Source organism: Labrus mixtus, chromosome 22 (genome assembly GCF_963584025.1).
Source record: "Labrus mixtus chromosome 22, fLabMix1.1, whole genome shotgun sequence".
Taxonomy (NCBI): Eukaryota; Metazoa; Chordata; class Actinopteri; order Labriformes; family Labridae; genus Labrus; species Labrus mixtus.
In genome coordinates, this window is record NC_083633.1 from 6,528,122 (window position 1) to 6,541,902 (window position 13,781).

Sequence of the window (13,781 nt, forward strand, 5' to 3'; positions counted from 1 at the left end):
AAGAACCAGAAAACGGTGCAGTTTGTCAGTGCAGTTTGTCAATTCCTAGAATTTGACTTAATAAATTCAAAAGGGTGCACGTTGTAAAGTTGTCTCGTTTGCAGTCCCCTCCTTTTCATACAACTCGTGTATTCTTCTTGTGATGGTGCGTCTTGAGGGAATCTCATACCTGCTGTCATTTGTTGCAATTCTGAGAACGTTTCTTAGACTGACGTCTTCCACAACACTAATCGGCCTGCAGGCTGTAGCTATCCACTTCGCTATAGCATTTGTTAGCTTCTCTTGTCTTTGTTTATCTATACTTCTCCCACACGCTGCATCTAACGTAGTCTGCCGAAGCCTCGCTCCACTGTTTGTTTCGTTGAATGATTTGCTGGTATCAACTGAGTGTATTGCATTTAGGTGGTATTTCAGACTGGAAGTACTCCGGTGATGAGAAAATTCAACTTCGCAGTGGTTACAAATAACTTTGGCTCTGTCGACTGCGCCGTCTGGAAGAACTTTAAAATGAAAATGGCCACGTAAAAGTTCCGTACCCTTCTCCATGCTTGATTATCCGCCAGTTCTTTTCTGACTGTTTCCTCTTTCCTGTGAGCGCCGCAGCAGTCATGCGCAGCAGTAAGCAACATACTCGGCTCGCTCACGGTGGAATTTTACAAAATAAAAGCCAGTGAGCAACAGACTTTTACAATAAGAAAATAAATAATAAAAACTGCGTTAATGCGAGATAAAATAATTGTCGGCGATAATTAATTAATGAGTTAACGCGAAAATAACGCGTTAACTTGCCCAGCCCTAGATATTACTGAGCCTTTTTCAAAAACTAAGAATGACATAGAGTGGACACAGCTGCATTTTAGAAAACATTTATACAATTGGAAAGCTAAATATGATAAGCACTTCTGAATAAAGAATCAAAAAGGGAAATTGGGAGCAAAGTTTAGCAATTTTAGGACAAAATGTTGCTGTGTCCTTTTGCCAGATTCTCAACAGATTCCTGTTAGATTAGAGCATGGGATGAAAGCTTGATGCATAAAAGGCTGAAATGAGAGAAATAGGAACTCACTATTCAGAACTTCAAATCTAAGCTTGCCAAGTAAAACAACCCTTAATATTTCTACTTCTTTACAAGGCCAAAAAACATGATCTCAATTAGCTTAATATCAGTAAGCTTTGGCATTTGGAGATGCTGGTAATTTATTTTTATTTATTTAATTGTACATTTAATGTGTTTTACAAGTAAACCTATTAGTGGACTTTTTGCTAGTTACACTATTTCCTCCAAAGAGTAATAGTGCCTCTAATGAGATCATGTCGTGCAGTTTGGAGTCATATTTTGGAACTGAAGAATGTGTTAAAATCAATGTAACTTGAGCATTTTAAGAGGTCATGTGGATTAATTATCAACACCAACAAACTGGAATCTGTTTTGTGTTTGGACATTATAAGACAGTCATGACAATTTCTCTTCCACCTTCAACCAAACAGCCTCCAGACAGTGAGAGGGGTTTGAATGATGAGGGAAAGATTGCTTGCTGCCAGGAAAATAAGTGGTTTTGTTTCTCTCCAAGGGCTTTAGATTAGATGTTGATGGCTGGTTAAATCATTCTTGCCTTGCCCCCTGTCAGTGCATTTAGAAACAAATACACAGAGGGGTGGACACGGACAGATCGGGTGCTGTTTGCAGCTGACAGAGTGATGACTCTTGAAATAGGATGTCCCACGGGTGGCTGTGTGAGACTCTGGTTCTCCTCCTCACAGATGCTACTCATGCCTCCAGCCAAACTGCTATAAATCGTCTCTCTGCTTCCGCCTCCGGCTCTCTGTGGCATTTCGTTTACGTCACAGGAGGCAGTTTGATCCCCCCCGAGAGGTGAGCGCACCTGGCACACCACAGGGTGGACGTGCAGAGACTGCAGTGACGACTCACGCCAGAGCAGTTATTTTTAAACTCCAGAAAAGCTATTTAAATCTCTCTCTGTGACAATGAAACAAAGTCACTTAAACTCTAAAGAATTACAAAGTAACATGATAAATTTGAACAAGGTTTTCGGATCAAATTATGAATATATTTTAATTTTTAAACTGCAGTCTGTGTGGGAAAAGTGAGCCTTGTTCACCTGAATATTTTACTACTTACCCGGACAATTCATTAAGAAACCAAGAAGTGATTTCAAGATAACTATGTAAAAGCCAATATTTTATTTTACTGCCACCATCTGTGTCTTGGAAGTCTGGGGTTTTCCTACTTGATAAGAAGTTTTAAGATGTGTAAACAACAAATGTCCTTTTTTAGACTACATTCTAGTCAGACAGCTGGCAAGTTGGATCGCCACAAGGGGTTGGCATGATACAAGAATTTAAAACTAGGATAAGATACTAATTAAAATGAATCGATGGAGCGCCGATAGCCTAGCGGTTATGTCGTGCACCCCATGTACCGAGGCTATAACCCTCGTCGCAACGCCCGTTTGGTCCAACCTCAGCCCTATTTCCCTCCCAATATTTCCTGTCCTTCTTCAGCTAGCCTATCTATGAAGTCAAAAGGCCCAAAAATAACTTTAAAGAAAAGGAAACCATATCAAACCTGTTTTGACTCCACAGCAACAGAAAGAGAAGTCCCAGTAACACAATATTGTGAATTTCTTCATTTTAAATTTACCTAAATTTACATTGCAAGCAAACTCCTGCACAGTGTCTAAATTACACAAATACCTTGTCACCTCCTCTGCTCTCTGTCTGTTTTTAAGAGATTACGTTCCCTCTGCATCTTTATGAGATGCTCAAAGGACTTGAGAATTATTAGTATTTCCTGTGAATTTGAATGGACCACCGTCGCTCTCTCTGGCTTTAGGCAACCTTTGGTTAAAAATGGATTGAGTATCTTTTTTTTTAAGCTTTAGTTACAGTGATGTCATCCATTGGTTTCTGAAGCTGAGTTTTGAAGCCCAACTATGGCGGTCGCCAGGTTGTAGAAATAGTCTCAAACAAATTGGTCAAGTTTGTACCAGGCAAAGACCTGGAGCTTCCTGGTGAACTGTTACAACACACCTTACTGTCAATCAGATCAGCCGCACCTATTGTGCAGAACTCTTAGCCTTCAACCATGCTGTTAACAAGTTTATGTCTGTTGTCTAAACGGGCATTTCATTGTTAGTGTTAATGCCACTTTCAGGGCTTTTGAAGACAGCCTCAAGTGGAAACTGCAATATTTTCAACTTCCACATAGTCAGAGGTTTTCAACAGAGGTTGTCGGTTGGTCTTTTGCCTTTTGACTTTGCTACAATCTGATAGGCTGTTAAACATGTTAGGTACTGTATGTTGTTCAATGTATCAACGATCTAAAGCCATTACATGGAACCTTAAAACAGTTGTGTCTGTTCACAAATATTGGTCTGAATTGTGTTCTTGGAGTGCATGTGTCTCAGTGACTGTGAACAACAAGGTTTATGACATCAGGGAAAAACCGTCTTAAATTATTGCATACATGTCATCGTGATTTTTATGTTTTACAGATGATTCTATATTAATAGATTTCAAGATTTTGCAAGTTTTTTGTTTTTGTTAATGAAGAGATCATATGGCAAAAGGTAAAGGCCTCTGTACATAAAAAATATAGGTACAAGAAAATCATAATAATTTAGTGTGTTTTGGTTTAAGGCATCCAATGAAATGCTTTACAATTGGTTGCATGTGCTGCTCAAGTTGAAAATGATTGACTGATGGGAGGATAAAGATTAATTAAATTTCATAACAGGGTGTGTTGTTTTAAAATTCTGATTTCTTGACATCAAAGCTTCTTTTTTTTAAAACCCCTCCTACACCAGAGAACCAAGCATCATAAAGAAAGCATAGAAAGGAGATGCGGAAAGCAATTGTAAGGCTAGAGTCACAAAGTCAAAAAGCTTTGACAAAGTGCCGGCTTAAGCCTCCTGGTTGAGGTGAGCGCAAAATCTGGCAGAATCCCTTTTCTTTTTCAAGGAGGGTTTGAGGGGCTTCAGTGCTTTCTGCGAGGTGTTTACACAGATGTGATTTTTACAAGGGGGCAATTCAGGAAGATAACTCCTGTGCTGTCCAAGGTGGAAAAAAAGGTCAGGGTCACAGTTCACACCTGTGTTCCTGAGCCAGGAATAAGAAGCTGTTATCCTGCTTTTCAAAGCAGCGCGAGGTGAAGCACAGGGTGTCTCGGGTCACTGCAGGAGTCAGCCATCAGATAGCAGGATGATGCAAGAGAAAAAAATGAAGCCTTTGGCTCTAAAATGCGAGATAATGATTTAATGGAAAAGGAGCAAAAGAAAATTGAAACATGATGTCCTTTGGAACACTTTGTCTATCTGAGTCCAGACATCAGTGAGTCTCCTTGTTGTTACATCTAATAAAAGCTCCCATTGGCTCCAGAAAAAAAATGGAGGTCAGTGATGTTCATTTTCATTTTTCATTTTACCTTTATTTATTCTCGAGAACTCATTGAGGGCAAGCCCTCATTTACAATGACGTCGAGAGTACAATTAAAACAAATAAGAGACAAAAAAGACAAAAAACAATGAAGACAAAATACACAGATTATAAGTCCAGAAGAATAAGCAGTAAGCAGGTTACTACAGTTAATAACATTTACACTCATGAGTACAGTTCACATCACACATGCAGCTCTTAAAAGGATCTTCTCTGGCTTTTTTAAACCAGGTAGTAGACGGAAAAAAAAAAGGACAGGTATAGATGGGACCAATCAGATCTCATATTGGTATCGGGTCTGATATGAACATAATTTACGTATCGGATATCGGACTTGCGGGGCCGATCCACGTCACTGATCAAGAAATATGGTTGGGAACTTTAAACATTCTCGCTCCCCTTCTATATGTTAAAAAGTACAATTCTTGCACTTCAGTTTAAAAGATTTAAACTCGACATATTCACGGTATCAATACAAAGAAGAGCACAGGTAACATACGTTTCATTATGTGCATGAAGACCTCACTGGACGGGCGCATGCAGTCTATGGTTGTCATGATTCACAGGATATAAATGTCATCACCCACTCCTGCTCACGTGCTATGAAGTTTTCAGAATATTTCCTGCTCATTCTCACATCGGCTCACTCTGACTTCACGCCTCAGAGAGCAATTTGGATGTTGCCATTTAGACATGTAGTGTGAACCTTTTGCGCCGTTCTGAAAGTTTTATGAATTAACATTCACTAAACGAAGAATTCTAAAACCTGTGTTTCCTTTTTTTTGTCTTACAGAATCAACATATCGTCACCAAGCCAACATAGATGATGAGGTTGTTACCATGGAGATTCTGGACACTGCAGGCCAGGTAGGACATATTAAGGTTGTTTCCAGAATTCATCTTTGTTGAAAAGCGTTTATATTTGAAGAGTCTAATCAGAAACACCAAACCTGTGTACGCTGTTGGTGTACTGTAAGCAAATAAAAACAGGTTAGTATACGTCTCTACAAGTCATGCTGTCACTGTCTTTGAGGAGAAGTATTGGTTCTGAACTCAAAAGCACCTGCCCCACCCCCTCCCCACCCCCCCCCCCACACACACACACACACACACACATACACACACCTCATCAGACTATACTTGAGAGGTGTACAGTCCCAGCACGACTAAACTCTGAGTCAACTCGACATGACATCATCAGGGACTTATTATTGAAACACCTTCCCTCCAGTACCTCTAAGGACGCAGTGTACACACGCAGAGTCCTGCTTTTCAGACACTCTGACTGACCTTTACGTTCCAAAGATCATTGGCATAACCCTTTTAGTTAAATATACACAATGCTTGAAAAAAAAAAAAAAAGACAAAAAAAGGCATAATGGAATGCTAGGGCTTTTTCCTCACTGATTGCACCAAAAATGGCACACGGCGTCTGAAGGAACCATGGCAACAACAGGCAGAATACGAAAGATATAAACAAGAGGAAGTAGCTGCGGACCTCCAGCATCCAAGGAGAGGTTTTCTTTTATTTAGCTTGCTAGTTGTCTTGCGTTTGTTGGCGAGTGTGTGCGTGGGAGAGAGTGAGAGCGTTTCTCACTGCGTTTGTATTTGAGCCGTGCATATGAGACAACCTAAATACACATACAGTAGATCGGCCTTCAACTCCCTCTTGAGCTCTGCACCAAAAAATAAAAAAAATAAAGGAAGATGAATGTAGATTTCTGCATTCCTGATTATGACATTTATCAGAAGGCCCAAAAGATCCATCAGACCATCCAATAATCAACCTCTGCTTCATAGCAAGTGTTTGACTTTTCCTTTCCTTAAGGTATACTCCTGCACTTGCTGTCTCTTATATTTGAATAGACGCTTGGTTTGAGAATTGTAGGAGAGGATTTGAGACTGAATGGCACTTTCAGATGCTAATTTCCTTTAGTCTGATAGAAGCATTCAGGGTGCTGGCCATGAGGGACAGCTTGCGTAAGTCCTCTAGCTGAAGATAGATACACTGCAGTGCTGTGTAGGTGTTCTGCTGATTTCCCCTGCGACACTCGAGCCAGTCATCTCTCCGTCATTACACCGTAGTCTATTTTCTGCGGGCACGGGCGAGGTCTGACTGATCCCAGACACGGCTGCGTTGGCAGTCAGGCCCCTCCTGACTCTCGCTGTATCAAACTTTGTGCTTCTTCCTGTAATGATTTGTGGAGGTGGAATCTTCTTGGGTGCTCATATATTCCAGGTCCAAAAGCCGGTCGGGTATACAAACGTCAAACTTTCTCAGCTGAGACCGGGATGCGTGTGCCTCCCTTCAGTCGAATCACGATTTAAATTCTGCCACACGACCTGCTAAATCCTGTTATAATTGCCTGTGCTGATCAGAATGTTAATGTTCCTCAGACGGCTGCAGTATTTAATTTCTGAGTTATACAGCACTAAAAAAGAATCAGGACGGAAATAAAATAAAAAAACATCCATAAGGAAACTAAATGAGCTCGGTGTGTCTACATGGCTGACAAATCCCAACATGGCTTATTTTGTAAGATCTGTTTACTGGGTAGGGTTAGGGTAAGCGGCTAAATTAAAAGCTACAGCTAGCATCTTGTGAGGTTAGTTTAGCACAAAGCTCAATAATCCCGAGCACATAACTCCTTTGATTTTTTTTGTAGGATTAAACATTTATTTTATATTATTTATCAAAAGGTACGTTTCGAAAGTTAATTATAACCTCTGGACAGAGTCAGGCTAGCTGTTTCCCTCTGTATTCCGTCTTTATGCTAAGCTAATCTAAGCTAAGCTGCACTTTTTCCATACATAGCAAGAGTGGTTATGAAGTCATTCCAAGTATATCCCAAAATGTCAAACCATTTCATTAAGAAACTTTGACATTGTATGTAGATGTGATTGATTAACACAATATTTTCTGTTGATCTCAGGAGGACGTCCAGCAGAAGGAGGGTCACATGCGCTGGGGAGATGGCTTCGTCATTGTGTATGACATCACAGATCGGGGGAGCTTTGAGGAGGTGGGACCCCTACGAAGTCTCCTAGAGGAGGTGAAGAAGCCCAAAAATGTTCCTCTGGTCCTTGTGGGCAACAAGTCCGATCTGGACCACGTCCGGCAGGTCGGCACGGAGGAAGGGGAGCGGCTGGCGGCCGAAATGGCGTGTGCCTTCTACGAATGTTCGGCATGTGCCAACGAGGGCGGCGCCGTGTCGGAGGCTTTCCACGAGCTGTGTCGCGAAGTGAGGCGCCGCAAGGCCGTGCAGGGCAAGGCCAGACGCCGCAGCTCCACCACACACGTCAAACAGGCCATCAACAAGATGCTGACCAAGATCAGCAGCTAGGGAAGAGCCTCCATACTGTCATGTACATGTTTCGACCAATTATTGGCTGAGAAATGGACAAAATGTGACTGATTTCCTGTGGAATGTGTATTGATTGTTTCCTTAAAATGGGTACATGAGGAAGAAGAGAGGCCCGCATACTCCCTCAAATGCTACACAGTTTTAATTGATCACAACGTTTCTACCAGAGGTCTTCTTCAGGTGATAATTCTTTGCTTAGATGAGGCACATGACCCTTAATAAATGGTTGTTTTCTTGTCCAAACATTTGGGCTGGTAATCGATTAAAATGAACCCGGATACAGATGAGATTGGACTTGTTTCTGTAAAAATCATAAATATGGCTCTAAGTTCTCAACTTTTTGGTTTCTATTCAAATTCACCTCTCTTTTGAATCACTAAAAACAGTTAGACGGAAGGCTAATAATAACGCATGCAAGTTGTTTTTTGGAGCATGCAAAGAATGCAGCATTTACTTATATGGAACAAAATCTGTAGTTACCTCTCTGTATCTGTATCTGTAGTGGGATATCGTGATCTTTTTCAGCCCACATGTGTTACCTGTTCTGTCGGTTGTTGGTGAAGAAGAAATAAGATCAGAGAACTACTTCAAAGAAGAAGTAAATCCACCGTCCTTCACTTATGTAGACCAAACAAATCCACTGAGTTGTCAATGCGTGTTCCACAAACCTTTTAAGAAAGTCCACAATGTTCTGTTGACATTCAATGTTCCCACGGAGGCTCCTTATGTTTGTCTAGGATATGAGTATTTCAAGAATCCAAAAGCACCGGTACAGAGCATGTCTCAGGGCTCATGAGAGACCTTTTTTGGCCATTTTTCTGTGAAGTTAAAAAGGTCAGATTCAACATGTGACATTCCAGGGATGTTCTTCATGGCTGTAATTGTAATATTGTAAACAAACGTATATGTAAGATATGGTTTATAGCCTTAAGCACTGCTGTGTTTGAGGAATGTACAGAACCCAAAGGTATCTACAGTTGAAGATACTGTATTTGTTCAAATGTATTTTTTTTTCCTTTGTCGATGTGACCTGTACGATCGAAACAACCAGCTGTGCACTTGTAATTAAAACATGTGACATATCCCAACAGTTCATTTCAGAGTGAGTCAATGTGTTGTTGACGGCTTCATTGCAGCGTGCATCATGTTCCTCAGAAGCATTTTTTTTATGTTTCAATAATAGCCATTGTGATTGATATGGACGCCTTCAGCTAGACCATCAAATGCCACATTTACATAGTGGCAGCCTGCAGACGGGCAGAGGAGTAACTGTTTTACATATTATTGAAATCTGACTCCTAAAAAATTGTTTGTACCACAGGATTCATCTGGCTTTAGCTAATACTTTTAGATACTGTTTTTTAAAAACTCAACCTTTTTTCCTTTTGCGTGTCAAGTTATGCAACAAAAACCTTTACAAATAGAAGACATGAAAACATCCTGCCAGGTTTTCAGGCCTGTTAACGATGTAATGAAGAAGAAGGCAGACAACAGGGGGTAAGTGGTGATTTCATTAAAAAGGGTTACCATTCACTTTTGGAGTGCTCAACAATTGTTAACACTTAATTAACGCATTAGATTGAGTTGTTTATGTAGGAGTACTGAACCTCTCAGTCTGAAAACCTCGCAATTATTATCAAGCAGCCTGAAACCAAAACAAACTGCTGTTTTACCCGTAGACTGTAAATATGAATGGATGAAGCCTGAGTGACGTCACCCATCTGTTCCTGCAGGGGGCTCCGGGACTCATCTGCAGCAGCCGCCATGCTGGAGCTGGTGCTGAGGCGGGTTTTAAGCCTCCTGACAAACAGCTATAGCTACACACCTATGGATAATTCATATCGTTCAATAAAAAATAATAATTCACCCTCCGTACATTGCGTACCAGTGAGGACAATAACTAATCAGACTTCTTTCATTTTATGTACCAGGCTGTAAACATGTTTATTTAAGCTGTAAAAACTGGCTGTTTTGAATGAGTGTGTGTGTGACTTCAGGTGTTCCTGGAGCCAGCCTCAAGTGGACACTCAACAAACTGCAGGATTTTGCACTTTCGCATTGGCTTCATTTTTCAAGACCGGAGGTTACTGCTTGATTTGTCCACACCACTGCCATACTGAAGCATCAGCTCTCCTCCAGCGACACACCTCCAAAATGTGAAGACAGTATGAATTAATTCTATCACATGTGAAGGGCTGACCAATCAAATCAGCCCGTTTTAGTGCTGCACAGGCTGCCAAAACTAGCAGAAGGGGGGCGCTCACATGCACGTCATGTTACTTTGCTGAGCAGCAGAAGGCTCCTTGCAGGACAGCGCGTTCTATCAAAGGGACAGAGAGAGGGCTACATATGGAGGACAGGGACTCAAACTTGCACGCAGGTGAAAGTCAGGATGTAAAAATCCATCTTTCCCTCATCCAGCTCATTCACAGTGATTGACACTTCTTGGGAGAGTGTCACGTCTATTTTCAAAGCCTCGGAGTAAAAACATTTTCTAAAACTGACAAATCCTCCAACAAAAGTAAAAAACACATGAAGTGTCTAACACGCACAGGTATACTTTCCTATATTCAGAAAAGCTCATGAACAGTCAGAGTAATGTGCAGCTCTTTCTCTCTCATTTAAAGTAATTGTAGCTCGCCCATAGAACATAGGTCTCTCTCTCTCCCCGCTATCAATTAACCAGATATAATCCACTAAGGTCGTCCAAAGGAGTCTTTTGTTAGTAGAAGTTATAAGACACTGTTCTGAAACTTTTTTTTAACAATTAGTCTTTAAAATCTGTAGCATTTTTGTGCGTCGGCTAAAAGAAGGTGAAAGCATTTTAACTTCTGATATTAACAGGCCCAGCCAAAACCAGGATCCTGGCTCCATGCCTGATTATAACTAAACTAAAATGAAGTTAATTTACTCATGAGGACCCCTGCTGGCCTGTTCAGGTTACTTTAACAACTTTATGATTTAACTTACATCAATCATCCTCTTTGTAATGAAACAGAATATCCACTCTGTAAATAATTTCCTCTTCATTTTGAGTCACACTCTCACAAAAACACGCACACACACACACACATCTGAGGGGAAACGCTTCCTCATCGTGTTACAGCCTTCAACAAAACTGGATTGGTTGTTGGCACTGCTGCAGCTCGATATTTCATCACCCAGCAGCATTTTCTGGGCACCATGGATCTCAAAATATACAACTCATACCAAACGTTCATTTCCATTCCGTTGAGGCCTTTAAACATTTTGAATCAAACTTTCTCTCACTTCCTCAGTCAGTAGCCGAGACAATTGAAAAAGTGACTTCAAACATAGAACTGCTGTGTTAAAAAAAGAAACCGCCCACTAAATACACCCTGTATTTCAAACAGATTGCTGACTCAGGGAAAAGAGGCAAAAAAAAAAAAAAAAGAGTTTCTTTAGTTTGGGTTGAGCAGGAAGGAGTGGCACAGATAATGACTGGAAGCAAAAATCCCATAATAACCAAGGAAAGGAGCCACAGTGCTCCTCCTCATCCCGACCAGTTTCAGAGCGTGAACAGGACACTTCATGATCTTCACTTCAACACAACTTATTGATTTTTAAAGATGTTTACATTCATCTGTTGTGCACCCCTTTCTGCTTTGAAATACATAACATCAACATGAGTAGATTGTCATGAATTATTTCCTCTTCTGATGTCCACTCTGAGTCCAGTAGCAGGACTGTCAGTCCCCATTGAACTGCAGTGATTTGGAATTATTCTGGGTAGCCTTCTTCTTTTTGGTGCATGAATAAAATAGGATAATTGTATTCCCATACAGTGTGTGCCCATGAGGACAATAACTAATCAGACCTATTTCCTCTTTTGGCTGCAGGACAGGATCAGGAAAAATCAACATGGGACTTCAAAATCAGCACAAAATGAAAGCTCCTCATAGTCGCTTTAAATAAAGATCCACTTCTAAGATCAGGCGTTTGGTTTCCAATGGTCCCGCTGTCTTGCTAAGGTTGGAGAAGGAAGTGTTTAAGACCCCCCCCCCCTGAAAGGAGGGGGCTGTTATGTGCATCATCCTCTCGCTGTCCTTTCATTCTGTGATGCCCTGAGAAGATGTGGGGTTGGAAGTTTGAGCCCTCAATTTCCATCACTCTGAAGACGAACATGTACGTGTTGGTGATCAAAGACTCTTTCTTCAGACAGGTGGTGGAGGTTACGCACATCAGCGTGGGCAAATGATGGCGTACAGCACAGAGGATACAGCACCGTTCTAATTTTCAGCGGGGGGTCTCTGCCTCTGAGTCAAACATGACGCATGCAATGACAGGCATGGAAAAATGCATGACTGCAACTTGTCGGGTGAGTTTGAGTTCACACAGTTCTCATCGCTCTCATCGATATAGGGGGAGTCAGCAGGAAGGGACACTCAGAGAGTGAATGGGGTCTAATGGGGGAAACAGAAGGAGGAGAAGACACTTCAGAGCCTGAGGAGGCGATCAGATATTTGGAGTGGGAGTGCCATACTCGGTGTAGCTGTGATTTGGCTTCTTGTGTCTCACCATCAACATGGTTGAACATGTGGAAAACATCTCTGCAAACAGGATATAAAATTACATCCTCTTTGCCCTCATGGGCTTCTGCACTTCTCCAAAACTGACAGCAAACATAGAAACTGTTGCATTATATTAGTGTGGGTGTCAACTCTGTTGTGGAAGGATCAAGCAACCTCCAGTCTCAAAAGAATTAGGCCAATGCGGAAGTGTAAATCCTGCAGTTCATCAAGTGTCCGCTTGAGGCTAGCTCCAGGAGCCCAATAAGTCGCATACACAACACAGCCAAAAAAGCAGTTTTTACAGCATGAATAAACATGTTTACAGCCTGGTACAAAAAACAAATAGGTCTGATTAGTTATTGTCATCATGGGCAAACAATGTACGGGGTGTGATTTTTTAAACAGCTTCGTTTTGATACATGTTAACAGAGTAAGGCTCAAGCTGACATGATTGACAGGTGGGCGGGATGTAATGGTTCGTCATAAGGCCTACAACCCGCCTCAGCTCCAGCTCTCAGGCTGTCCTTAGGTTGACTGAGACAGGATTTCCAGCATGGCGGCTGCTGTCGATGAGCCTCTGGAGCCCCCTGCTGTAACAGATGAGTGACGTCACTCAGGCTTCATCCATTAATATTTACAATCTATGAGGGAAGGAAAAGCAAGAGGACCTCCCGCCTGCTCCATCAGTTTCTTCTTTGACAACACTTTTCAAGAATTATTTTTATTAAAGGGATTTCATTTATTTTTTTCTGAAGTGTTTCTTTAGGATTTTTTGGGTGACACATATTTAAAGTTGTTTCTCTTTCAGTCCTAATGTCTGTGTATTTGATCCTATTCATTATATTATATCTTATTACAAACTAATGTGCACTAACTTAGAAACCACAATTACGCAAACAAAATGTACGAATCCACAGAAAAACATCATACCCCTCAGGTTCACTGGACAATCATTTCATAATTATTTAAAAGGCACAATATCATTTGAAGGTTCTGTATCTCAGTTTAGGTTACCATATTGGTGGCTTGTATGAATCCTAATAAAAAGGAACTTGTCTGTGACTTACTCACTGTTACTTGGTGACTCAGTCAGCTCTCTTTGGTGGAGAAATGTGTCCTGACTCAAGACCAGACGACCTCTACTGCAGCAGCAACAACCATCTGAATTAAACCATCAAATAATCCACAAATAGTCATTCAAATCTATTTTCTTCTTAACTTTAAATGTCCACATGATTTTTTATAAACAGTTAGTGGCCACACTCACTCACTCAGAAATATCGAGCTGGGGTGTGTTTCCAGCAGGCTACCTTCCTCTTGTATTGTGGGCTAACATTTGGTAGTGTACCAATTAACTCAGAAAAGGACAAAAGAAATACGTAATTCAGGCTAGTGTTACCGTTTTAAATGGTTGTAAAATGACAGAATG

The 13,781-nt window shown here is 41.1% G+C and overlaps 1 protein-coding gene across 2 annotated transcripts in view; it reads left to right on the forward strand.

Annotated features, from left to right (window-relative positions):
* The window catches only part of rerg (RAS-like, estrogen-regulated, growth inhibitor), a 43,304-nt gene extending 34,396 nt beyond the window's left edge, over positions 1-8,908 (forward strand). For both annotated transcript variants that reach the window (XM_061030052.1, XM_061030051.1), the window contains exons 4-5: positions 5,249-5,322; positions 7,389-8,908. In XM_061030052.1, the coding sequence (XP_060886035.1) occupies positions 5,249-5,322; positions 7,389-7,799 (485 nt within the window). In that variant the 3' untranslated portion in view covers positions 7,800-8,908. The remainder of the gene's footprint in view (positions 1-5,248; positions 5,323-7,388) is intronic.
* The last annotated feature ends 4,873 nt before the right edge of the window (positions 8,909-13,781 follow it).